The sequence below is a fragment of the Podarcis tiliguerta genome (assembly GCF_965153285.1).
Source record: "Podarcis tiliguerta genome assembly, chromosome: 11".
Classification (NCBI taxonomy): domain Eukaryota; kingdom Metazoa; phylum Chordata; class Lepidosauria; order Squamata; family Lacertidae; genus Podarcis; species Podarcis tiliguerta.
This window is the reverse complement of record NC_139544.1, coordinates 48,265,529-48,292,249: the sequence shown is the minus strand read 5'-3', so window position 1 is coordinate 48,292,249 and position 26,721 is coordinate 48,265,529. Positions and strand designations below refer to the sequence as shown.

General features: G+C 44.1%; 1 protein-coding gene across 2 annotated transcripts in view; it reads right to left on the bottom strand.

Moving 5' to 3' along the window:
* CCBE1 (collagen and calcium binding EGF domains 1) overlaps positions 1-26,721 on the bottom strand; it is a 146,343-nt gene that overhangs the window by 57,174 nt on the left and 62,448 nt on the right. The window contains exon 1 of one of the 2 annotated variants that reach the window (XM_083403044.1): positions 19,840-19,913. The exons of the other annotated variant lie outside the window; for it this stretch is intronic. Within the exon in view, the coding sequence (XP_083259170.1) occupies positions 19,840-19,898 (59 nt within the window). The 5' untranslated portion in view covers positions 19,899-19,913. Of the gene's footprint in view, positions 1-19,839; positions 19,914-26,721 lie in introns of those variants that run through there. 2 annotated transcript variants of the gene reach the window in all.

The following is a 26,721-nucleotide window of genomic DNA, read 5'->3' as shown; positions in this document are numbered from 1 at the left end:
GCTCATATAGTCTCAGAATATTGTTTTATGGTTTTTTGTGTGTGGTTTTATATTTGAGATACATGTCTTATTATAATTGCAACAATCAATAGTGTTGTTGTTGTTGTTGTTTTTAAAAAAACACTGAACATTCTTTCTGATTCGTCCGCAGTGCAGTTATACAACAATGAGTTTTCATTCTGAATTTACTCAAGATTTGCTTGCAGGGTGTTTGTACGTCTTCCCATTAAATCATTCATTCATCTCACACATTTCAGTGCTTTTCCCAGTGGCTTTCCTAACCACAATGCTTTAAAAAATAAAAAAGTGGATTGTTATGCTAGGGAGACAGATTGCTTTAATCCACTTCAATTGCGCAAACTTAATTTTCCAATATGTGCTCAAATCCCCGCCGCCTCGCAAAATAGTGACAGCATCTTGGAATGTATTTTGTCCCTCATCTGTAATAAAAGACTGTGAAGAACCCTAGATACCAAGCCTAGTTTGATGCCCTGCCTTCAGTCATCATAGGAAACAGACTACTCACAGAAACTAATAAAGAAGTCTGCAGGAAGCTAAAGTGGTTAGGGCTGGGCAAGGGAGGGAAAAGAAGCTGTTTCTTCTCCATGAATTTACTTTGATCCCCGTAAGAAATAAGTTGCATTTCCATTTTAACCCTTATCCACTTTAGTTAGGATGAAAAAATAAATAAATGGGAAATTTTATTTTTCTGAATCTACGTGTTTGCTAAAAGATGAAAAGCGATTGAAGAATCACGGCTACAAAATGTTTCCTTGTTGAAGAGGAGCAAAATGTTTTACTGCCTAACCTTGCACCACTCTTGAGCTGCAAAGGGGGGGGGGGGAATCACATACTGAGTGTTCCACCACCCCGACAGTCCCCTGACTCTGGAAAGCTAGCATGCGAATGGCGAAAGTTCCAAGCCTAACCCAGGTCAGTTTTGGATGTGCAGAACATTTTCATGTCGTGGTGGAGCCTTAAAGTTTGCGGATCCCCTTGTATTCAGGAACAACTGGACCATGTGACCAGGTTTGTTATGGCAGGGTAAGGGAGCACTTGGGCTTCTATCTCAAGTAGGGATGGGGAACCAGATGTTTCTGGGCTCCAAGTCCCATCAGCCTAGCAAGCATGATCAATGGCCAGGGATGATGGGAGCTGTAGTCTAACAACTTTGGAAGGCATCACAATGGATACCTAAACTATAGATTCCAGGGCGTGGCGTAGGATGGTAATGAAAGAGAGAGTGCTTCACTCCCTTCCCCTGAACTAGGAGGTAAAGGGACCCCTGACCATTAGGTCCAGTCGTGGCCGACTCTGGGGTTGCGGCGCTCATCTCGCTTTACTGGCTGAGGGAGCCAGCGTACAGCTTCTGAGTCATGTGACCAGCATGACTAAGCTGCTTCTGGCGAACCAGAGCAGCGCACGGAAACGCCGTTTATCTTCCCACCGGAGCAGTACCTATTTATCTACTTGCACTTTGACATGCTTTCGAACTGCTAGGTTGGCAGGAGTTGGGGCTGAGCAACGGGAGCTCACCCCGTCACGGGGATTCGAACCGCCGACCTTCTGATCAGCAAGTCCTAGGTTCTGTGGTTTAACCCACAGCGCCACCCTAGGAGGTAGGGAAAGGGGCAAAAAATTAAACCAGACACTTAGGTGCAAAGAAACAACTTGACCAAACATCAGGACAAACTTTCTGACAGTAAGAGCTGTTCAAAAGTGAAATGGACTCCCAGAGGTGAGGGACTCACCTTCCTTGGAGGTTTTTACGCAGAGGTTGGGTGGCCATCTGTGATGGATACTTTAGCTGAGATGTCTGCATTGCAGGGCGTTGGACGAGATGACCCTCAGGGTCCCTTCCAACCCTGCAGTTCTCTGATTCTATGATATCCTGCGCTGAATGTTAACAGCAATGTTGTTCCTTCTCTGTAAGTGTGCAACTCCCTTTGCTAGTGCATCCTGCTGCAGAAACGAGAAGGGCTAGACAATGACCTGAGTGTTTTTGTTATTTTTAATATGGAATGAAAGCCAAAGCTAATAGTGAAGCCTACAAGAATAGGTTTTTGTTTTGTAAATGGAAATCATGGTGTGTGAAGCTAAGAGCAAAGGAAGACCACAAGGCTACCTCCCTATCTGGACTTAAGATCATTATGGATAAATTGAGAAAGTCTGGAATTGGTTCAATTTCCAAATTAGCTTTTCACTATTTTTAGGGAGATGTGACTTACATCTTTCCACAGCAGCATCGCAGTCAGAGAGAGACAGAAGTCATCATAAAAGGCAGATGTCTGGGCATTAGACTACATAAAAATCTATTTTTATTAATCAGATCTATAGCACCTTTAATGGGCAATGTGCTTAAACTATATTTGTCCTACTAATGTCATAAAGGCCACTTATACAATCCGGGGGTGGGGGTGGGGGTGGCAGTTGGAGCCTGTCACGGCAACTCTACCACACATCAGAGCAATGCCATCTTGTTTGCGGCAGTTTGTTGCTCCCCCAGCTGCCACGGAGCGTTCGGGTTCCTGTCACACCCTTTTGAAATTTTGGCCAATTGAATGCAGCCTGGGAAGTGGGACTTCGAGAGTAGGCCTGAGTGCAGCAGTCTTCACTCAGGTCCACTCCCCACCCATATAAAGTGGCCAGTAGGGGGCTGAGAGGGATATACACCCAATGGGGATGTGGGTGGCGCTGTGGTCTGAACCATTGAGCCTCTTGGGCTTGCCGATCAGAAGGTTGGCGGTTCGAATCCTCATGACGGGCTGAGCTCCCATTGCTCTGTGCCAGGTCCTGCCAACCTAGCAGTTTGAAAGCACGCCAGTACAAGTAGATAAATAGGTACCAATGCAATGGGAAGGTAAACAGTGTTTCTGTGCGCTCTGGCTTCCGTCACGGTGTTCTGTTGCGCCAGAAGTGGTTTAGTCATGCTGGCCACATGACCCGGAAAGCTGTCTGTGGACAAGCGCTGGCTCCCTCAGTCTGAAAGCAAGATGAGTGCCACAACCCCATAGTCGCCTTTGACTGGACGTAACTGTCCAGGGGTCCTTTACCTTTTTTTTTTTTTGTACACCCAGTGCCTATGCCAAGGCTTCCTTTATCAGAAATTAATAAAGTTGTGGCCATTTGAATCCCAAAATTGTTGTGGTGTCCAGTCCATCTTCCCTTAAAGACCTTGATCCCGGGGGTGAGAGCACTGTGACTGGGCATGCAAAAACCCCATTGGATGTTTCTCTTATTTCAGTTTACTTACTTATATCAGTTTATAATACTGTAAATAGTAATACCCACACATCAGTACTCTTGATCCCCATACATCAGTGATTCTCAAAGGGAGGATTTATTGCATTTAGCTTAGCCCTTGGTCGCTTTTTTCTAGAGGAGCCTTGAAAGTGACATATAAATCAAATGGCCGTTGCAAATTTTGTGTGAAAGTCCAAATGCAAAAGCCAACCACATCAATGGATACAAAAAATACACACAAAACAATAAAATCTTAAGAAATGTCTTGCCCTGTCTGGCACAAAGGGCTATTGTGAATTCTTTTGTCATTTCCTGTGGATTAACGCTGGAAATATCCCATCTGAATGATGTGAGGTGCTATCAACCACTGGACTAGCCTCATCTGTTCTAAATAAAGAATTTTCTCTTGGCAGTAGAAACATTGTAAATGAAAGAAAAGAGCCATCCTCCTTTAAAATAAAAAAAATGAACCGATTGTGTTGGATAACGCTAACCACCGAGAGATCTCAGACCCCTAGGAGGCAAATCAGGTGCCAAATGCACTCAGGAGCTTACAGGAGGTATTCAATAAGGAGGAAGGAAATGAAGAACAATTAAGATGGATGTTGGGAAGAACTTTCTAATTGCACGGTGCCTCACGGTGCCTTTTACCAGCTTTGGTTGGTAAGGCAGCTATGGCCCTTCCTGGGTTGTGATAGCCTGGCCACAATCTGGTACCCACCAGATTGGGTTTTTGCAGGGCACTCTGTGTGGGGATTCTCTTGAGGCAGACCCAGAAGCTGAAGCTGGTGCAAAAGGCAGTGGCTTGACTGCTTGAATAGTGGAATCCCCCTAAACCCTAGAAATTAACAAATGCTAGGATCTGGGGTCCTTTGTGATATGAAGGGAGAATATAAGCCACAAGGGGTTGCCTTACCCAAACCAGTCTGGCTGGCTGAGGGAAGACCAGAGCTGTTAGCGTTATGGCAGACAGCCATCAAGAGTCGTCAACAACTCCTTGTCCCAGGTGTGACCAGAGACTGGAGATTTGGAAGGTTGCCAGGGTAACTGCTCTGGCAAGGGGCTTCTGGGAAGAAGAAAATGACAGATCCACTTTGGCGAGCATGAAGGAAGGACTGCCTGCAATGCTCTGGGCCATGTTGTAAAATCTGGACCCCCTCCATGTAATAATAATAATAATAATTTTTATTTAAACCCCGCCCTCACCAGCCAAGGCCAGGCTCAGAGCGGCTTACAAGCAATAATAAAAACAAGTTAAATGATTACAACTTAAAAACAAAATTAAAAATACAACATTAAAATATTGAAACATTAAAATATTAAAATGTAGCCTCATCGCAGGAGGAGAAGGAAAAGAAAAAAGAAAGGGAGGGAGGGAATCAAATTGGCTCCAAGTCAAAGGCCAGGCGGAACAACTCTGTCTTACAGGCCCTGCGGAAAGAAATCAGATCCTGCAGGGCCCTGGTCTCATGAGGCAGAGCGTTCCACCAGGCCGGAGCCAGAGTTGAAAAGGCCCTGGCTCTGGTTGAAGCCAATCTAACTTCCTTAGGGCCCGGGACCACTAGGGTGTTGCTATTTATGGACCTTGAGGCTCTCCATGGGGCATACCGGGAGAGGCGGTCCCGTAGGTACGAGGGTCCTAGGCCGTGAAGGGCTTTAAAGGTCAAAAGCAGCACCTTAAATCTGATCCTGTACTCCACCGGGAGCCAGTGCAGCTTGAAAAGCACTGGGTGAATATGCTCCCATGGCAGAGACCCCGTGAGGAGCCTCGCTGCAGCATTCTGCACCCGCTGGAGTTTCTGGGACAGCTTCAAGGGCAGCCCCGCGTAGAGCTTGAGCTCAAGCCTGGAGATGACCGTCGCATGGATCACTGTGGCCAGGTCAGGGCGGGAAAGGTAAGGGACCAACTGCTTGATGCGGCGAAAGTGGAAAAATGTCGCCTTGGCTGTTGCTGTAACTTGCGCCTCCATGGAAAGGGAGGCGTCAAGGATTACACCCAAACTCTTAACGGAAGGCAATGGCACTAATTGGGCCCCCACAAGAGAAGGGAGTTGGTCCCTCATCCCCATGCCATCCCGACCCAGCCATAGGACCTCTGTCTTCGAGGGATTTAGTTTCAATTGGCTCCCACGAAACCATCCAGCCACAGCTTCCAAGCATCTGGTCAGTCTGTTCGGGGCTGAGTCGGTGTGGCCATCCATCAGCAGATAGAGCTGAGTGTCATCAGCATATTGGTGACAACCCAGCCCAAACTCCGGATAATCTGGGCAAGGGGGCGCATAAAGATGTTAAAAAGCATTAGGGAGAGGATTGCGCCCTGCGGCACTCCACACACCAAGGAGTGGCGCGACGACATTTCCCTCCCTAGTGCCACCCTCTGTCCCCGACCAGAGATAAAAGAGCACAGCCAGTTACGGGCTATGCCCTGTATCCCCACGTCTGCGAGGCAGTGGTCCAGAAGATCATGATCGACCATGTCAAAGGCTGCTGACAAATCTAAAAGGATCACCAGTCCTGACCCGCCTCGATCCAGCTGTCTACGGAGATCGTCTGTTAGGGCAACCAGAGCCATCTCGGTCCCAAAACCAGGACGGAAACTGGACTGAAATGGATCTAAAGCCGATGTTTCCTCCAGAAACCTACCAAGCTGTTCAGCAACCGCTCTCTCAATTACCTTACCCAGATAACTGGGCGGTAATTGGATAGGTCTAAGGGATCTAATGAAGTTTTCTTTAAGAGTGGACGTACCACTGCTTCCTTCAGTTCCCCTGGGAATGTCCCCGTGTCAAGGGACAAATTGATAATTTCAACCAGAGGGGTCCGCGCAACATTTGGACACTCCCAAGACGGGCACGTCTATACTCACACACAATATAAAAGATATCAAATATTTTCCCTATAGGGATCAGAGAAAGTTCTCAAGAGTCCCCTTCTTAGGCTTCTTTATTTTTAAGTCTAACCTGTGGTTCTTCAGATGCTGTTGGACTCCAACTCCAATCAGCCGAGCTGGCATGGCTGAAGGTCAGGAATGATTGGTGCTGCAGACCCCATCAACATCTGGAGGGCACCAGGTTAGCCGTCTCTGCTGTAAACCAAACTTGAACTGAACAGAAGACACCTTCAGAAAGAGGATGGTCCTCTGACAGCCTTGAGAAGAAAGGAATGCTATCTATAGGATACATAGCTGCTTTACGGGAGCAGTGCCTTCCCACCAGCTTCCCACCTGCCCATATTTGTTCGGACTGAGGCTTCATATCTAGTTTTGCCCATCATTTCTGCCTTTAACAGCTTCCTGTATGCATGCGCCCATCTGGTGTCTTCATCTAGATCAGGGCTTCCAAACTTGGGTCTCCAGCTGGTTTTGGACTACAATTCCCATCATTCCTTTACCACTGGGCCTGCTAGCTAGGGATGATGGGAGTTGCAGTTCAAAAACAGCTGGAGACCCAAGTTTGGGAAACTCTGATCTAGGCTTGCCACTCATCCGAAGTATCTCAAGACCAGTGTCCATTCCCTTCTGTGCTGTCTGGGACCTTGCTTCCTCTCACCCCCCCTGCCATGCGGTGGATTTCATCTCAGTCCTGCACCTTAGCGATGCCTTCTGTTTTGTGGGGGTGGCTCGTGATGGCTCTGCCACACTTTCCTTTGCTTTCACACTAGTTTTGATACCTGCTGTCACGAAGGTTAGAGGGCAACGTCCCGAGCACCCATGACCCTTTCATCTGCAACAGCAGGCGGCATAGGAAATGTTCAAGTTGCTTGCGTGGCAGGAGCACAGCTGCATCGTGTCTTCAGGCAACGATAAAGCAGGAGTTGTGTTTTCATATCAGAATGTGTAAAGACCTCGTATCAGCAAGGACAAGAGAAAGCGAACTGCGAAAAAACATATTCCTCCCCTGCATTCCTCTGAAATGCTGATTAATGAAGTTTGCTGCCAGATATCTCCTCTTCACAACAACAACAACCTATCAGCAATGACAAATAATGTAAAGGCCAAACTGGAAATGTGTGAATGCTTTTCACATACAGCAGCTCAGCAAAGAGTAAGATCAGGCCCGTAGACTGCAAGAGGAAGAGCAACAGAGGGTTTGTCCGCACTTCTGTTTGTTCCGAGCCTAGAAAGCATGGGTCCCGGTGGTTTTCCACAATTCCCAGAGTGCCATGTGAAAAGGGAGTGATTGCTAAACCATTCTGCAGAGCTACAATTGCTGAGTCTCTGCTGAGCTCTTAAAGGAAACTGGCAATTCTATTCTGCAGTTGAAAGATGCACGTGTAAATCCTCTCTCTGCTGAATGTACCGTATTTTTCGCTCTATAAGACACACTTTTTCCCTCCTAAAAAGTAAGGGGAAATGTGTGTGCGTCTTATGGAGTGAGCTCCCTCTTGCTGTTCTAGCTTCTGGCTTTGCCGCGCGAAGCCTCTTCAGGGCACGGGGAGCCTTCATCCCACTGCCCTGAAGAGGCTGCGCAGCTATCCCAGAAGCCAGAACAACGATCCTTCTCGCTGTTCTGGTTTCTGGGATTCAGAATATTTTTTTTCTTGTTTTCCTCTTCCAAAAACTAGGTGCGCCTTATGGTCTGGTGCGTCTTATAGAGCGAAAAATATGGTAATAATAGTTCAGTGGTACAGCAGATGGTTTGCATACAGAAGGCTAATTCAAGGTTAATTCCTGGTATGTCTTGCTGAAAAAAAAGTAGAAGAGGTAACAGAATTTGGGGAGTCCTTTGCCTGAGGCCTCGGAAAACTGGGGCCCAGTCAGAGCACATGGCCACACCATCCAAGGCGGATGTAAACTGCAGTACAAAAAAATCTGGAGGGCACTAGATTGGGGAAGACTGGTACAGAATATCGGACCAATGGTCTGACTCAATCTAAGGCAGTTTCTATATTCATGTGACATGCTTCTTCAACATACAGCTACAGTTTAGCATATACCAGAATTCTACACAAGTTCTATTAAAATAAATGATGACCAGACCAGAACTTTTTTTGAACTGCGTTCTTGACCTCTGGAATCATTTAATATAATTTAACTTGCACGTGCTCATTGAATTGATGAGCCTTGTTTTATGGCAAGCCAATCAAGAAACAAAAGGAGAAGTTTTTCCCCAAATTCCCAAAGAGCATTAATCTAAACCTTAAAGCCCTACTACATTCCTCTCTATCTCTATTAAAAATAATTACCCAGTGGAATATACTCCAAAATGAATGCATTCAGATTTTTTTTTTTCCTGGAGGAAACCATGACCTTTTACACCCCCTAGGAAAACATTTTTATGCTTGCTTCCAAGAAGTAGGCAAGAAATCAGCATAGCCAATAGAAATACTGTTTGTTGTTTTTTCATTTCACAACACATGCTTTTGTAACGTGTCCATTCTAATTTCATGAAGGTCCATTCAGGTTAATCACCAGTCCTTGAGAGCAGATAGACTTAATTCATCATATATAAACTTACCTACACATGTGTTAATGCTTATCTGACATTGTTAGCACAACTATTCCCGTAAGGACTACAGGATGCAGGCAAACCATTTAATACTTCATCTAGAGATCCCATTCAGTAAACGGTACATCTTCCATTTTTCTCAATGGCCACAAATCATGCCTGTATGCATCAGTAACAGACCTTTCCTACTGACAAGTGTTTCCCTTGGGTAGGATAGCTCCATAAATGCAAAGTGATATACTGTATTCACAATTCCAAGTGTTGGTGTTGACCTTTAAAACCCTAAATGGCTTCAGCCCAGTATACCTGAAGGAGCGTCTCCACCCCCATCGTTCAGAGATCCAGGGCTGAGGGCCTTCTGGTGGTTCCCTCACTACAAGAAGCAAAGCTACAGGGAACCAGGCAGAGGACCTTTTCGGTAGTGGAGCCCGCCCTGTGGAACGCCCTCTCATCAGATGTCAAAGAGATAAGCAACTACCTGACATTTAGAAGACATCTGAAGGCAGTCCTGTTCAGAGAAGTTTTTAATGGGTGACATTTTAATGTATTTTTAATCTTTGTTGGAAGCCGCCCAGAGTGGCTGGGGAAGCCCTGCCATATGGGCGGGGCACAAATAGTAAATAAATTATTGTTGTTGTTGTTGTTATTATTATTATTATTATTATTATTAAGAATCTCCTCCACCAAAGTCATTGAAGAAAATTCCTGATCCATGCATATGTATTTCCATCAATGCAAGAAACCACTGAATTAGTGTGTTTGCGTGGAAATCTGAACTTTCTTGTTCTTAACAATCTGTACAGTGGCAGTATTCATATAAGATTTGCAGTCTGCAAATACCACAATTATAAAACAGACATTGTAAACAATCTTTTACGCGACGATTGTTGTTTGTTTCTACTAAGTGCTTTTCTTTTACAAAGAACATAGTAAATAAAAAGGACCCTGCCTTTCATTTATAACACATATTTTACTGTGTTGTTTCATGTATTTGCAAAATTTATATCCGCTAACCCATGCACACATTAAATACTGTGAATCATTAAAAGGCATTTTAAAAGAGCTCAAAGCATTTACTTGCAAAAACAATGTGGAATATCTCTCTTTACCACATTTGAAGATATTTATCTTTACCACATTTGAAGAATTCCTAATGCAAAGTTTCTGCTTTGTGGAATGGTTTACTAACCCACATCCACCCTGCCAAATAATAACAGGTTTTTTTAAAAAAAAAATAAATTAAAAAGTCTGCTTCCAAGGCAGATGTTCAAGGATAGACGTATGTCTCAGTCATCATGAAATGGTTATTAAAAGAAAAAATACTGCTCCAAAAGCTTTTCTCATAGGAAAGTATTGTTTTCAGTGGAATTACCTGAATAAAGAGTTGGCATTCCATAATAAATGCCAGATTTTTAGAAAAGCATTGGTACATAGTTATAGAAAATATGAAAGGCAAAAGAAGAAAAGAGTCGTGTCCACTTTGTTTAGAAAGCAGCTTTGTTTAGTAAGCAGTATTTACTTTAATAAATGTTTGTCTCTCACACTTCAAAAAATAATAATAATCTCGGTTTCCATATTGCTTCACTTATTACTTAAAAATATGAAGCAAATGGAGGTCTTTAAGCAGAGGCTTGACAACCATATGTCAGGAGTGCTCTGATGGTGTTTCCTGCTTGGCAGGGGGTTGGACTCGATGGCCCTTGTGGTCTCTTCCAACTCTATGGTTCTATGATTCTATTCTAAATGCAGCCATTTCTCCAAGGCAGAGAAAAGAAAGCACTTGGAACTGTGCTGAACAGGCCTGGTTCATGTGACACTGTAAGCCCAACTATGGCTTACCTGGCCCATGGAAACACAAGAGGCTCCTGGAGACAAACTCTGGTCCTTTTTGTTCCCACTTCCCACTGAGGGAAGAGCTTAACCATAACCTCCAATGAGACACAGACCAAAAACAGGATGCCATGATCCAGGTCTGCACTCCCACAAGAGACACACATAGGGGGGGGGGCATGCGAGATTACAGCCCTGAAAAAGCCCCTTTCCCCTTAGGTGTTTCCCCCCGTACAGTTATTTGTACATGTGTGTACCCCAGGGTTCAGGGCCGGCCCACCCATGAGGCAAGGAGCATGGAAGGTGACTGCCTTGGGTGGCAGAATCCAAAGGAGCAACAAATCCCAAGGTGGATCTTTATTTTCCCCTTTGTTCCTGATGTTCACTCACCCCTTCTTCCCTGGTGGGGAGTGAGGGGATGCCATTTTGTGGTTCGCCTCAGGTGCCAAAATGTATTGGGCCAGCCCTGCCAGGGTTATATTCAATATGCTGCTACTTCCCCGTTAGTGTAAAGGTAAAGGTAAAGGGACCCCTGACCATTAGGTCAGGTCATGACTGACTTTGGGGTTGCGGCGCTCATCTCGCTTTATTGGCCGAGGGAGCCAGCGTACAGCTTCCGGGTCATGTGGCCAGCATGACTAAGCCGCTTCTGGTGAACCAGAGCAGTGCACGGAAACGCCGTTTACCTTCCCGCCGGAGCGGTACCTATTTATCTACTTGCACTTTGACGTGCTTTCAAACTGCTAGGTTGGCAGGAGCTGGGACCGAGCAATGGGAGCTCACCCCGTCGCAGGGATTCGAACCGCCAACCTTCTGATCGGCAAGTCCTAGGCTCTGTGGTTTAACCCACAGCGCCACCCACATCCCAGGTCCCTTAGTGTACCAGTGGTGTAAGTTTGGCTATGTAAGCATAAGCACAGGACAACTACAATAAGTATTGGTATATAGATACTAAAGCCTGTCAACCCTGCCCCAGAGTGTAATAAAACATAAGCTGCATGCCAGCAAGCCTATGGCATTTTTGTAAATGATCTACTGCTACATTAACATATCAGATTCATGACCCAATGCAGCCCAGCAACAGAAATATTACTATACCTGTCATAACTAGAATTGTTAGTTGCAATGAAAGGGGTGACCTGAATATATATGGCTCACAATTTCCTGTTACTGCAAACCAACTTTGGCAATTCAGATCTCATTATTTCCAGTCCACGACAATGGCTTTCCCGAGGGCTGTTTGGACAATGGTTTCAAATGAGCCATTTCTCAAAAGGGCAATTAGTGCTAACAGGCACTATTCCCAAAGTCCTGGGCCTCCAACGGTATCCAATGTGCTTCTCAAGAAATCTGAGAAATGTCAAAATATGTAACTTCCTGCATCATTTTTATCTTGCTTTGCTTCATCTGGTTAAAGACAACGTTGCTGCTGATTAATAGATTTAATGATAAATGAACCACTTCGTAGCAAAAGACCTAAGCATATTTAGCTGTGAAAGAGTGAGAGAGAGGAAGGAAAAAGAAAGTAAAGCAGATTCAGCTTGTTGTTGTTGTTGTTGTTTAGTCGTTCAGTCGTGTCCGACTCTTCGTGACCCCATGGACTAGAGCACGCCAGGCACTTCTGTCTTCCACTGCCACCCGCAGTTTGGTCAGATTCATGTTTGTAGCTTCGAGAACACTGTCTAACCATCTTGTCCTCTGTCGTCCCCTTCTCCTTGTGCCCTCCATCTTTCCCAACATCAGGGTCTTTTCCAGTGAGTCTTCTCTTCTCATGAGGTGGCCAAAGTATTGGAGCCTCAGCTTCACGATCTGTCCTTCCAGTGAGCACTCAGGGCTGATTTCCTTAAGAATGGATGCATTTGATCTTCTTGCAGTCCATGGGACTCTCAAGAGTCTCCTTCAGCACCATAATTCAAAAGCGTCAATTCTTCGGCGATCAGCTTTCTTTATGGTCCAGCTCTCACTTCCATACATCACTACTGGGAAAACCATAGCTTTTACTATACGGACCTTTGTTGGCAAGGTGATGTCTCTACTTTTTAGAATGCTATCTAGGTTTGCCATTGCTTTCCTCCCAAGAAGCAGGCGTCTCTTAATGTCGTGGTTGCTGTCACCATCTGCAGTGATCATGGAACCCAAGAAAGTAAAATCTCTCACTGCTTCCATTTCCTCCCCTTCTATTTGCCAGGAGGTGATGGGACCAGTGGCCATGATCTTCGTTTTTTTGATGTTGAGCTTCAGACCATATTTTGTGCTCTCCTCTTTCACCCTCAATAAAAGGTTTTTTAATTCCTCCTCACTTTCTGCCATCAAGGTTGTGTCATCTGCATATCTGAGGTTTTTTATATTTCTTCCAGCAATCTTAATTCCGGCTAGGGATTCATCCAGCCCAGCCTTTCGCATGATGAATTCTGCATATAAGTTAAATAAGCAGGGAGACAAAATACAGCCTTGTCGTACTCCTTTCCCAATTTTGAACCAATCAGTTGTTCCATATCCAGTTCTAACTGTAGCTTCTTGTCCCACATAGAGATTTCTCAGGAGACAGATGAGGTGATCAGGCACTCCCATTTCTTTAAGAACTTGCCATAGTTTGCTGTGATCGACACAGTCAAAGGCTTTTGCATAGTCAATGAAGCAGAAGTAGATGTCTTTCTGGAACTCTCTAGCTTTCTCCATAATCCAGCGCATGTTTGCAATTTGGTCTCTGGTTCCCCTGCCTCTTCTAAATCCAGCTTGCACTTCTGGGAGTTCTTGGTCCACATACTGCTTGAGCCTTCCTTGAAGAATTTTAAGCATAACCTTGCTAGCGTGTGAAATGAGTGCAATTGTGCGGTAGTTGGAGCATTCTTTAGCACTGCCCTTCTTTGGGATTGGGATGTAGACTGACCTTCTCCAATCTTCTGGCCACTGCTGAGTTTTCCAAACTTGCTGGCATATTGAGTGTAGCACCTTAACAGCATCATCTTTTAAAATTTTAAATAGTTCAGCTGGAATACCATCACTTCCACTGGCCTTGTTATTTGCAATGCTTTCTAAGGCCCATTTGACTTCACTCTCCAGGATGTCTGGCTCAAGGTCAGCAACCATACTACCTGGGGTGTACGAGACATCCATATCTTTCTGGTATAATTCCTCTGTGTATTCTTGCCACCTCTTCTTGATGTCTTCTGCTTCTGTTAGGTCCTTACCACTTTTGTCCTTTATTATGGTAATCTTTGAACGAAATGTTCCTTTCATATCTCCAATTTTCTTGAACAGATCTCTGGTTCTTCCCATTCTGTTATTTTCCTCTATTTCTTTGCATTGCTCATTTAAGAAGGCCTTCTTGTCTCTCCTTGCTATTTTTTGGAATTCTGCATTCAATTTCCTGTATCTTTCTCTATCTCCCTCGCATTTTGCTTGCCTTCTCTCCTCCGCTATTTGTAAGGCCTCTTTGGACAGCCACTTTGCTTTCTTGCATTTCCTTTTCATTGGGATGGTTTTCGTTGCTGCCTCCTGTATAATGTTTCGAGCCTCCATCCATAGTTCTTCAGGCACTCTGTCCAGCAATTCTAAATCCTTAAACCTGTTCCTCACTTCCACTGTGTATTCATAAGGGATTTGACTTAGATTGTATCTTACCGGCCCAGTGGTTTTTCCTACTTTCTTCAGTTTAAGCTTAGGCTATGGTAACATATACAGCAAAGAAACGTCTCTACTTAAGCCACCTGTGAAATCGCTGCCCTTGATAGGAACAATTAGCAACTTGAGCTTATGGCAGGAAACACGACCTTGATAGCAAAGAGGGTGTAAATGGAATAGTATTTTAAAATATTCAGCTATAGATGATGAAGTGAAACCAAAGCTCCACCAATTAACAACATCTTATTCTTGAAATTTTGCTGCAGGTGGCTGCATAAGGCACCTGCAGCAAGCTCCACAATCCAACAGCTACATATGGTGGACCAGGTAGGGCTCTCTAAAGCTCCAGGTTTTGCTGGCACAAGGACTGCCATGCACCATGACAGATGATTGGAAGCAAAAGGTTTGCACGCAAGCGATTGGCATGTACCCTTTCAGCTCTCTTTCTGATCCCCAGCCCCATTTCCATTTAGACATCAGTGGCAGCAACAAGCATGGCAGCAAGTGCCCCCAGGATCCCAATATGATTTCTTGGTTTAGAGTATTTCTTGAAAGACGAACAAAATGAATGAAGTAAAACAGGCTTCCTCAATCTTGGCCCTCCAGATGTTTTTGGCCTACAACTCCCATGATCCCTAGCTAGCAGGACCAGTGGTCAGGGATGATGGGAAGTGTAGTCACAAAACATCTGGAGGGCCGAGGATGAGGAAGCCTGAAGTAAAACAGTTGATCAGGCTTCACCAAAATTAAAGGAAAACAGCCACATTTCTTATAGCTTTAAAAAACAGATGTTTTCAATTGCTGTCACTGGAGGTGGCAGGTTGTCTCCATGGTAAGAAGCAAGAGAAGGGGAAGATATAGACTTCCATATTATGGGGAAATGTATCGCATTTCTATTTCAATTATTGTTATTATTTCTAAATTTCCACTTATGTAGAAAATTAGCACATGCAAATTTTGTGTGGACTATATTCCCTTTTGGCTTCTATTTTGGGGATGCATAGATCCCCATCAGCCGGAATTTAGATGCATTATGGACAAAGAAGAAAACGAAATGTGTGACACCACACCGGGAATATAAGATGGCTGTAATATACCCAGGTTCAATGCATTTGCTCAAAAGTGCTAATGAAAATTGCCCAGCTAAGTTACCTGTTACTTCAAAGAGCAATCTATTTCTTTGGACGCCTTCCCAAAAGAAAATGGCTGTGCATCATAAAAAAAGGCATTAGGCAACTGGGGCTTGAAGCCAGCTACTTTTGTGCTTTCATTTTTGGTTTTATAGTAAAGCAGGAAAGCATATCTTTTATTACCTGCACTGGAGTGCATGCAGGTAAAAATGATTGACGAGTAATCACACAGTGGTTCAGTTTGCACCTTGGCTAAGCTGCTCCACCGCCACCCATCACCAACAACCTTTGCTTCCTCCAGTGTTTCACATTGTGCCTGAATGAATGAAAGTTCACTCAAGCTTCAAAGAACATCATCACTCGTGTGTGTGTGTGTGTGTGTGTGTGTGTGTTTTAAGGATGTGTCTGTTCAGCTCTGCCAGTGGTCTGCTGGGAATTTCTCACAAAAGCAGGCTTCCCCCTTGGAGGGGATTATGCACTGACTTTGAAGATAGTTTGCCAGCAATTATTCCCCTTAGGTCAAGACTTATTACAGTACTCTACAGCCGCTGACACAGTGTGGTATATAAAGTGGATGAGACTTCTTGTTGTTTTTTATCCAAAGGATCACAGGTAAACAACGCGGCTGACACCGCCTACTTTTAATGCATGTTGCAAATATATGATTGTCATCCCAATGTTTTATGGGCAACGGAGCCTCACCGACTTCAGCAAGCTGGACTGCTCAGAAGAACTGCACAATCTCATGCCCGTTTTCCTGACCTACTAAACCCGCCTTGCTTTCAGAGACTTAAAGTCTGTGCCAAGTCAGATTGCTTAGCAAAAAAGCTGGTTGCTGGGAACTGATTAGCAGGCTCCAGACTGAGGGCTGGGTCTGAGCAGAGTCAACAAGATAAAAAGCATAAACCTCTTGCTCATACCCTTCAGGAAACTCTTCATAGCCTTGCTTCTCCTTTACCTTTCCTTTTATCTACAGGCCAGCACAGACTAATTGCCCCCCCCTTTTTTTTTTTACTTCTACCCATGATGGTTCCCTGACCTGATTGTGATTAAGGAATGCATCTGATGTGTTTGCCCAAGGGAAACTTGATATTTTTCATGCTCACACCACAACCCTTACAAAGCTGCCTTAGTTGCAGGTATCTGAAGAAGTGTGCATGCACACGAAAGCTCATACCAATAACAAACTTAGTTGGTCTATAAGGTGCTACTGGAAGGATTTTTTTTATTTTGTTTCGAAAGCTGCCTTAGGTCGTTCATCTCTAGCCCAGCACTGTCTGCCCTGATCAGCAGGACCTCTCAAGGGTCTATGGCAGAGGTCTTCCACATCACCTCTTGTCTAATGGTTTTAAGAGGAGCTGTGCCAGGGACAATCTTCAAGTAATGTATGTGTTCTACACCACTGGGCTATATATGGTCCCCTCCCTAAAAGTACAGCCTCCAGCCTCCTTGAATGGGCAGAATATCTGAGGAGCAGAGTCCTTACTCATCAGTTGTCTCTACGTGGGATGAACCCATCTATGCATGTACCTGATGAAGTAGACTGTAGTCCATAAAAGTTAAGTCATAATAAATTGGTTAGTCTTTAAGGTGCAACAAGACTGTTTATTGATTTTGTGCAAGATGACTCATCCTTTCCCTACACACACACACACACACACAGCTGAAGGGAGCAGAGAAGCTCTGTTTGCTTGTGTGAGAACAATAAAAACGTTTTTGGGAACTGAATGAGCAGCAAAAACAGAAATCAGTTAAGAGCTGTTCCTGGAAGTTGGAAGCATTTTGGGAGCACAGGGATGTTTCTCTGGCTATATGAAGTGGAACAGCAAATTTGCTCCTTGCAAGAGTTCTGCTGCCTGTCTTTACTTATTCTCATTTAGTATATCCATAAATATACCCAAAATATTACAAAACACTATACGTACCCAGCAATTTCTCCTTCCAGAGGAAACCAAACCTTGGGAACCACTGCCACTGGAATTTCTTGCTGCTTGTGGAAGTTGGGAATGTGAAAAAAGTATGCAAGTGATCTCTTATGTCTAATGCTTTTTAAAAATTACTGTATCAGCCAAAGAGTGGTTAAAGTGTTCCCAGAAGTAATTAAATCATATCAAGTGAACTTGTGAATGTAACCATTGCTGTATTGGACAAATAATAACAGTGGGATTTGGCTGAAATGGTGCATTCCGTCCCTCTTAAATGCCAAAAATAGGAAGACGGTTCATTAAGGACCTCAGAGGAAAAGCACAATGGACCTAAACTGCTGTGAAAATTCAGCTAGCGTGGACATCATTCTCCCCCTTTCTAAGTCTTCTTAGATATACCCTCTGCAACATGTACCTGGCTATTAGACAACAACTATTAAAACAGAAGTTATATGTTAGCTAAGGGGCTAGGAAATAAACATTGGCTAGCCAATCATTTTCACATGAGCTCTGAAAAGCATAACATCCGTGGTCAAAAATAGTAACAGAAGACATATAAATCTTCCATGGGAAAGAGACTACTGGGGAGATTTTACCACCTGGAATATAAGCATTTGGTTTCCTAAAATACACACCACCTGTCAATGGCAGCAGTGCCCATAGTGTGAAGGTGTCAAAACCAGCAGCAGCAGCTGCTAATCTCCTTTAGAGAGAAAGGGAATTCTGAATTTTCCCCAAAGCCTCTTTATGAAGCATATCAGGAAACAAGGCCCAGTGATTCAAGTCCCCCTCCTTCTGACATCTATGTGCCATTCATAATGCAGATTCTTTTGATGGGATGATAATGATCCTGCAGCCCAAAAGAAAGGATTTCCCTGAACATTTGTTTACTTTGTGATTTTTTAAAAAATCCTGCCCTTCTGCAAATTTGCACAGGGCAGCATACCATACCGTAACACAAGACAACTCTTAAAGTATATAAAAGATAAACAGCAGAATTAGATTTATTAGAACAGATAAAACCATAATCAAGACAACTTACATTCCACGCAAAAAGCAAATAAAAATGATTTTGCTGCCATCAGAACAAAATTATTTTATTTTATTTTATTTAAGAGTCCTTCCTTAGGAGGGGATTCCACAGACAGGGGATGTACAGATGAAAACTTCCTGTCCCTAAGTCACCTTTTCAGAGGGTGGAGCAGATTTCGTGTGAACAGTGCAGAGTTTGGGAGGCTCGTGTGTGTGTGTGTGTGTGTGTGTGTGTGTGTGTGTGTTGTGACCTGCCTTGTGATTTTCAGATGAAGGGCGGTATACAAATTTAACAAATAATGATAAGTAATAAGCAATGGGTCCAACAATTAAGAAAGCAGTTTCTGCACATGCTGTAGAGGGAAATGAGAAGCAGAGGGAGAAGGTAGCCCATCTAGGAGAAAAGGAGAACCTGGGAAGGTAGCCCATCTAGGAGAAAAGAAAACAGTTATCCTAAATCTCTGCTGTTTTGAGGCTATACTCATTCATGAGAAAGGCTTCGGGAATAAACCCCAAGGAAAAATCTGTACCCGCTGCCTTGTGGGACATCTTTGGGAGAAGAAAAGGCTAAGGAGGAATGCCTACACAAATCTGGACTGGAGTCCCTAAGGCGGTTGGATGGGGTCTTGTAAAGGAACCATGGAGTGCAGATGACATAACTCTAGGGTTCTAATCTGCAGTACTAGCTATGTACTGGGGTACTTATACATTAGCAAAAAAGAGGAAGAAATAAGATACAGGTTTGCATAAAATGTGCATATACTCTACATATATGTATAGATGCATCTGTATGTATAGATGTATATTTAGAAACAATGACTACAGTAAGAGTCAACTGTTACACTAGGCAGCTCCTGTATGTGGAAAGGTGTGCAATATTGTCATTTGCCTCAGGTAGCAAAATATTTTGGGCCTCTCCTGATCCTCTGTAATGTAAGGAACATGGCACATGAGGGTTAATTAATCTGCGGCCAAAGGATGGAACCTTGGAGCATGCATGCGGACTGCCTTCAGTTATGTTCAATATGCCTGAAAAGGTAAGAAAAAAAGCCCACAAGTGTCTAGAACTCTCTTTTCCAGGGGAAATGTTTTTTAAAAAATGGCACTAAAATATCACATAGCTTAGGGAAGTGGGGAGCTCAGAACAATATAAAGGACATTTTCCTAATTGGCTTCATTCGAGAATACCATGCAGGCAGCTGACTGTGAGAAATCGCACCGGGGGTAGCTCCCCACAAAAAACACACACACCAGAAAAACCATGTATTATTGTAGCGCAAGTGCTGAACCAGAAGGATGGAAAGACGACAGAGTTGTTGTTAGTCTGTTATAAAACACAGAAAGCGCGAGACAGGGTCTTGAGGCACCTTAAAGAATAATAAATGCATTTGTGGCGTATGTTTAGGACACTCCTGAAAAGAAAAAAGCTTATGCAACAAATCAAATCTGTTAGAATATATGGTGTCATAATCCCACCCACTGATGCAGAAGTGGGGAGGCTTTTTCAGAAATTCAAATCAGGCAAGGGGGAAGAGATGGGGAACCGAGTGCCTTATACACAGCACCCAGGCACAGAGTTCCAAATTTAAGAAAAGAAAACATACTTACTCAAAGTAAGAGCTCCCACAGCTACCGCAACTCAAGACCCTTTTGTGCACATCTGACATTCTTTCATTATTGTGTATGGTGTTAATTTCACTGTCTTCATCTGGTTGTGACGTGGCCAAGTTTCGGTTGTCATAACTCAAAATCTCCCCAAACTTTATTGTGGTTACCAGTCTCAACATTAACATAGTATTTGGCACGTACGCTTCTTGTGGCTTTTTTGGAATTGGTTTGTTTGCCTCAGAAAATGCTTGGTTGATAAAAGAAACGTCCTATAATATCTATTGTGACATGGGAGAGGGGGAAAGAATGAACAACAAGACCACTGTGGTGGCACTCTAGAGACCTCACCATCTAGGGAGGAGCCAGGGTATGTTAATCTCATCTGCAATGGATGGAACCTTAACAAGTTTGCACATAAAACTGCAACTCCCAATAGGAACGTCCTATGATTCCATTCACCTTCACATGGATAGAGCAGGAGAGCCCAGGAGACATAAGAATTACAAGAAACCATGACAGCTTTTTTTAAAAAAATATATATAAATAAATCACAGTAATGAAACATGATAAGGTATTTGCAAATATGCTATTTAATAAAGGTAAAGGTAAAGGACCCCTGGACAGTTAAGTCCAGCGAAAGGCGACTTTGGGGTTGCGGCGCTCATCTCGCTTTCAGGCCGAGGGAGCCGGCATTTGTCCACAGACAGCTTTCCGGGTCATGCGGCCAGCATGACTAAACCGCTTCTGGCACAACGGAACACCGTGACGGAAGCCAGAGCTGTTTACCTTTCCGTCGCAGCAGGACCTATTTATCTACTTGCACTGGCGTGCTTTCGAACTGCTAGGTTGGCAGGAGCTGGGACAGAGCAACCGGAGCGCACTCCATTGCGGGGATTCGAACCACCGACCTTCCAATTGGTTTAGACCACAGCGCCACCCGCACCTATTTAATACATAAAGGGTGACTAATGCAAATTGTTGCTAATAAAGGTAAAGGTACATGACCCTTGGATGGTTATAGATGCCAACTCCCTGGGGCCTTGGGTGCCCGAGCACCCACAAAATTCCCCATGAAGGGGCCAGGCATCCACATATTTCAGTGCCAGGGCCATGCACGCTGCATGGCACCCATGGCCCTGGGCACCCACGGTCGTGGGGCCACGTTGGCACTCCTGGTCCCGAATGTCAGTTTCACTACAGATCTGTATTTGCCCCACCTCTGGGCTGCACCCACTCCCCAGTGTAGCCACATATTGAAAGTGGACTTCTTCTGCATTTTAAAGGGGCTCTATGCAGGCCTCATCATTGCGATGCCTCATGAAATCTGCCTTCCCATGAGATTTCAGCACCTGAGTACAGTATCTTCTGAGACCAGCTGATCAGTTGCACACGTTTTATACCACAATCAACAAAAAGTCACCTTAAAGACTAACAGATTGATCATGAGATTAGCACAGTCAACTTCACCCAATGCATGAAGTATTATTCCCAGTACACAGACTTGCAAGTGAGGATAAAACAAAAATGTATGCTATAATAAATTTGTTAGCCTTTATGATGCCACCAGATTCTGCTGCTTTGGCTGCAAAAGACTAACACTGCTACTCCTTTGGAAACTAAATCATAATGGTATTTGCCTGACTTCTGTCTTGATATTTGGCTGTTTATTAGGTTTAGCTGCCTTGCGTAGGTTAGATACTAACTGTACAATTCAAAGTACCTGAACGCATAGTGCATTCAAATGGCACTTTCCCCTAAGCCAGGCACCCCTAAACTCAGCCCTCCAGATGTTTTGGGACTACAGCTCCCACCATCCCTAGCTAACAGGACCAGTGGTCAGGGATGATGGGAATTGCAGTCCCAAAACATCTGGAGAGCCGAGTTTGGGGGTGCATGCCCTAAGCACTCAATTTGCTCCGCTTCCATTATTTCAGTAGTTTTTACAAGTACACTGTAAGTTAAAGAAAGGTAAAGGGACTCCTGACCATTAGGTCCAGTCGTGACCGACTCTGGGGTTGTGGTGTTCATCTCGCTTTATTGGCCGAGGGAGCCGGCGTCCAGCTTCCGGGTCATGTGGCCAGCATGACTAAGCTGCTTCTGCCGAACCAGAGCAGCGAACGGAAACGCCGTTTACCTTCCCGCTGGAGCGGTTCCTATTTATCTACTTGTACTTTGATGTGCTTTCGAACTGCTAGGTTAACAGGAGCTGAGACAGAGCAACGGGAGCTCACCCCGTCATGGGGATTCGAACCGCCGACCTTCTGATCAGCAAGTCCTAGGCTCTGTGGTTTAATCCACAGCGCCACCCGCATCCCTACCCTGTAAGTTATACCATTATTAATATTGTCAGCATAAAAGATGAGGAGGAACGAGGCTGTCAAAGAGCTGCTTGCCTAAGACCACCCCATAAGTTCAAGGATCAGGTGAGGTTTGAACCAGGGGCACCCCAACTCATAGCTCTTTCTTAACCACAATACAGTTTCAGAACCTACAGTTTTCAGAATCATGTTTTCCAGATGCGGCAATCAAATGCCAGAAGACGAGAAATGTGGTTTGCAAAGGTGTTTGTTTTTGATCTGAGTGCACAACCCCGATGGTGAGGCGAACATGGCTGCTGAGCATCTGAATGCTTTCCAGACCCTCGGGTTTCTTAGTACAGCATGAGAAGGCCAACTTCAGGCCCCTGGAGTTCTTCCTCCTGCTGCAAGAGGTCAGCACAAGAGGCCAGTACAAACTTCATCACTCATCTGCTAGGTAAGCCCTAGTGACTGATCAGGGGAACCATATTGCTTCAAAGCAACATCGGTCAGTGAAGCTCACAAGTAGAGGAAGGAAATAAAAGCATTTGGCATCTTCAGAGAAGAATAAGATGATTTAAAGTAAGGTAACAATGCCCAGGAAAATAGGCAAGCTTGGGTGATCTAAGCAGAGGTGCACATAAATTTGAGGATTCCCTCCAAGTTAATGACAGGTATAAGCCAATTGAAAAGGCCCAGTAGGTTTCAAATTGTTGCCATTGTCTGACAGCTTTTATCCTTTAGAGCCAAGCTAGAGAACAAAAGCCTATTTTTGGTAAATCGAAACCAGAAACAGCGGAGATTTTATGAGGGCTCTGACAAAATGTGGGATGGCAGGGTTCGGACGTGGGGGAAGCTCCGGGTTTCTTGCCAAATTCTTACGCAAGCTGCATTTCCGAATGCAGTGCATATAAAACCCTGTTATGTTAAGAGGCATTTATTAATACGAGTTATTGCTTAGAAAGCCCATACACATACAAACAAGGCATAAGGCACATGCATTTAAAGTGCATCCAGCCCCTCCCAACTGCCGAATCCCAAAACTGAAAAGGTCAAAGATTCAGAAATGTACCAAATGGGGCCTGAAGGAGGGAGTACCCTTTTTTTGTGGCTTTCATACGGTGACAGCAAAGAAAATGCTTCTACAGCTTACCTCATGACCTGGCTTCAGAAAGCATGCACCTAAACTCCACATACTATTGATATCTAGAGCTTCTGCCACATGGTGTTGCATTTGCCACGTTGTCTCTTACTAGGAAAATGGATACAGTGGTACCTCGGGTTACATACACTTCAGGTTACATGCGCTTCAGGTTAGAGACTCCGCTAACCCAGAAATATTACCTCAGGTTAAGAACTTTGCTTCAGGATGAGAACAGAAATTGTGCTCCAGAGGCGCGGTGGCAGCGGGAGGCCCCATTAGCTAAAGTGGTGCTTCAGGTTAAGAACAGTTTCAGGTTAAGAACGGACCTCCAGAACGAATTAAGTTCTTAACCCAAGGTACCACTGTAATTGACTTCCTACCCAATGCAGGCATAGCACTGAACCTGCATTCAGCTTTATGTCTGAAAATCTAAACAAGGTAAGGTGTCAACCAAAACCAAGAACATGGAGCCATGTTTGAAAGTGGGTATGGAGAATGCATCATGAATTAACTATACATCTATAACCAGCAAACCGCAGATAAGGTAATTACCCTGCTTCTGCAGCTGCAGGTAGGTTTCACAGGTTTCTTCCTTTACAAGAAGCCGGCTTTAAGCTTGACAAACTGAACCAGGGATGGGGAACCTATAGCTCTCCAAATGCACTGGACTTCCAGCTTTCATCATCTCTGGCCTTGGGCCAGCCTAACTGGGGCTGATGGAAGCTGGAATCCAACAATATTTGGAGGTCCACAGATTCTCCATCCCTAAAGTACACCATGTATATTTGAGATACTAGGTAAAGGTAAAGGGACCCCTGACCATTAGGTCCATTCGTGACCGACTCTGGGGTTGTGACACTCATCTCGCTTTATTGGCCGAGGGAGCCGGCGTACAGTTTCCGGGTGGTCATGTGGCCAGCATGATGAAGCCGCTTCTGGTGAACCAGAAACGCTGTTTACCTTCCCGCCAGAGCGGTACCTATTTATCTACTTGCACTTTGACGTGCTTTCAAACTGCTAGGTGGGCAGGAGCTGGGACCGAGCAACGGGAGCTCACTCCGTCGCGGGGATTCGAACCGCCGACCTTCTGATCGGCAAGTCCTAGTCTCTGTGGTTTAACCCACAGCGCCACCCACATCCCATTTGAGATACTAATCAGGGTTAAAAACTTACCATGGTTAAGCATTGCTTCTGTATTGTTCTTGATCATAAAAGGAATGAAGGATTGCTGACAGATTTGTTCTGACAGATTTGTTAAAGGAGGTTAAGGAGAAGCATGAGACTAGCCCAAGGGCACCCAGTGAGCTTCAGTATCCAAGTCCAAGAATCTATCAGCTGCAGCAGGACGGCTCCCCTGCAGTGCGACCTTGTTGTCATTCACTCGCTCAAGGAAAATTAAGAATTGGACGGTGGCCTAGTGACCAAGGTCCTTTAACAGTTGTGTGTAAGTGGGAATTTTAGTAAATGTAGCTTATCTTTCCCTTATGCTTTGAAGGTGCAAACATCTGCACAGTGCAGAAAGATTGTCAAATTTTGACGATAATTTTATAGTTTCGTACTTTGGTCTTTGGATAAGACTAAAGATACTAATGTTAATGGTGCTTACTTAAACAAAGGGATCTTTTTGGAAACTGTCATAATAGAGTCATAGGAATTGGAAGGGACCACAAGGGTCACCTAGTTCAACCGCCTGCAATGCAGCAATCTTTTGACCAATGTGGGGCTTAAACCCATGAGACTGAAATTAAGAATTTATTATTATTATTATTATTATTATTATTATTATTATTATTATTATTATTATTTCCATCACAGACCAGTTCCAGCCCACATACAATATCAAGGAAGTCATAAAACACAATAGGGATACATTTGAATTTGCTATTAGGTATAACAGGGAAAATATAGCAACAGTTAAAAAATATATAAATTAAAACTTAGTCACTAACATATAACCTAAAATTATCATTTAAGGCCTTAATCATTATGATAGCACAGCTTGTTCCCTAATCGCACAGAATTTGGCTACCCTTAACATGATCTCAGGATCCTTGTCCTCTACCGGGGATTTTAGACAATGAAGTTTGGATTCATTTGGAGATTTTTGCATAGCAGGGGTAATAAATACCGAGCGTATATCCCCGTAGAAACGGCAGCATAACAAGGCATGAGAGACAGTTTCTACCTCCATCAAGCCGCAGGGGCAGACTCATTCCACGTATGGTTTACCCTCAAATCTGCCCTGCAATAAGGCAGATGGCAGCACGTTGAATCTAGAGAGGGTAAATGACTGTCTGAAATTAAGAGTCTTGTGTTCCACCCACCAAGGAATGCAGACTAGTGCTTTAGCCTCCCAACAAGTATGGTAAGTGAGGCTGACTGATAATGATTTCCTCCAAATCCAGACTATGAGCTTCATTCATAGTTGAGTGGGGATTTCAATATGGGTTTGCCACATCCAAGCCTAGCACTCTAGCCATGAACATTATATTCACTCTCATTTGGCCAACAGGATATATCTTTCCATTCTGCATAAACTCATTGGTACTGTTTTGTATTCTTTAAATAACCTGGGCTTTTGTGTTCTAGCCTTTAAATATGAATGAAAGCTGGCAGTGCTTGCTAAAAATCTTGGGCTTCACTGCTTCTCCTGGCTGCTTGCTACCTGTCCACAACTATAGAAGTCAGCATAAGATTGCTGGGATTCCCACGCTTTATCTGAACCTATTAAGTTCAGCGGGGCTTATTTATAGTCAACACATACAGGATTGTACTATATATTACAGAAAAAAGATGCAGATTAAATTAAACAAAGTTAGAGAAGATATGCAAAGCTGTTTGATCAGCACATTTTATACAAATTGCATGGTGCAGCTTTTTCGGAATAAAATTTGGATCACTTGGACATGGAATTTTGTGTTTACAGTGGTACCTCTGGTTATGTACTTAATTCGTTCTGGAGGTCCATTCTTAACCTGAAACTGTTCTTAACCTGAAGCACCACTTTAGCTAATGGGGCCTCCCGCTGCTGCCGCGCTGCCGCTGCATGATTCCTGTTCTCATCCTGAAGCAAAGTTCTTAACCCAAGGTACTATTTCTGGGTTAGCGGAGTCTGTAACCTGAAACGTATGTAACCAGAGGTACCACTGTATTTTGCAAACTGTCCTGGAAATGCAGTGAGTGGAACATAAAAGGGACAAAGCCTTGACTCCTATAAGCAGCAAGTTGGGATCATTATGTAGGCAAGGTTTTTCCCCCCGTTTCCATTATTTCCCTTGCACAGTCAGATTCCATATAGACTTCTGGAATCTCTCTGTTCAGTAGTTTGCCAGCTGGTATTTTGACAGCTGTCACCTTGGCCAATAAAGCAAGGGCTGAAGCTAGGGTAATCACTGCAGGAGGTTTATACTGTAGAGATCTATTCTTCAACCTCAGTGTGGT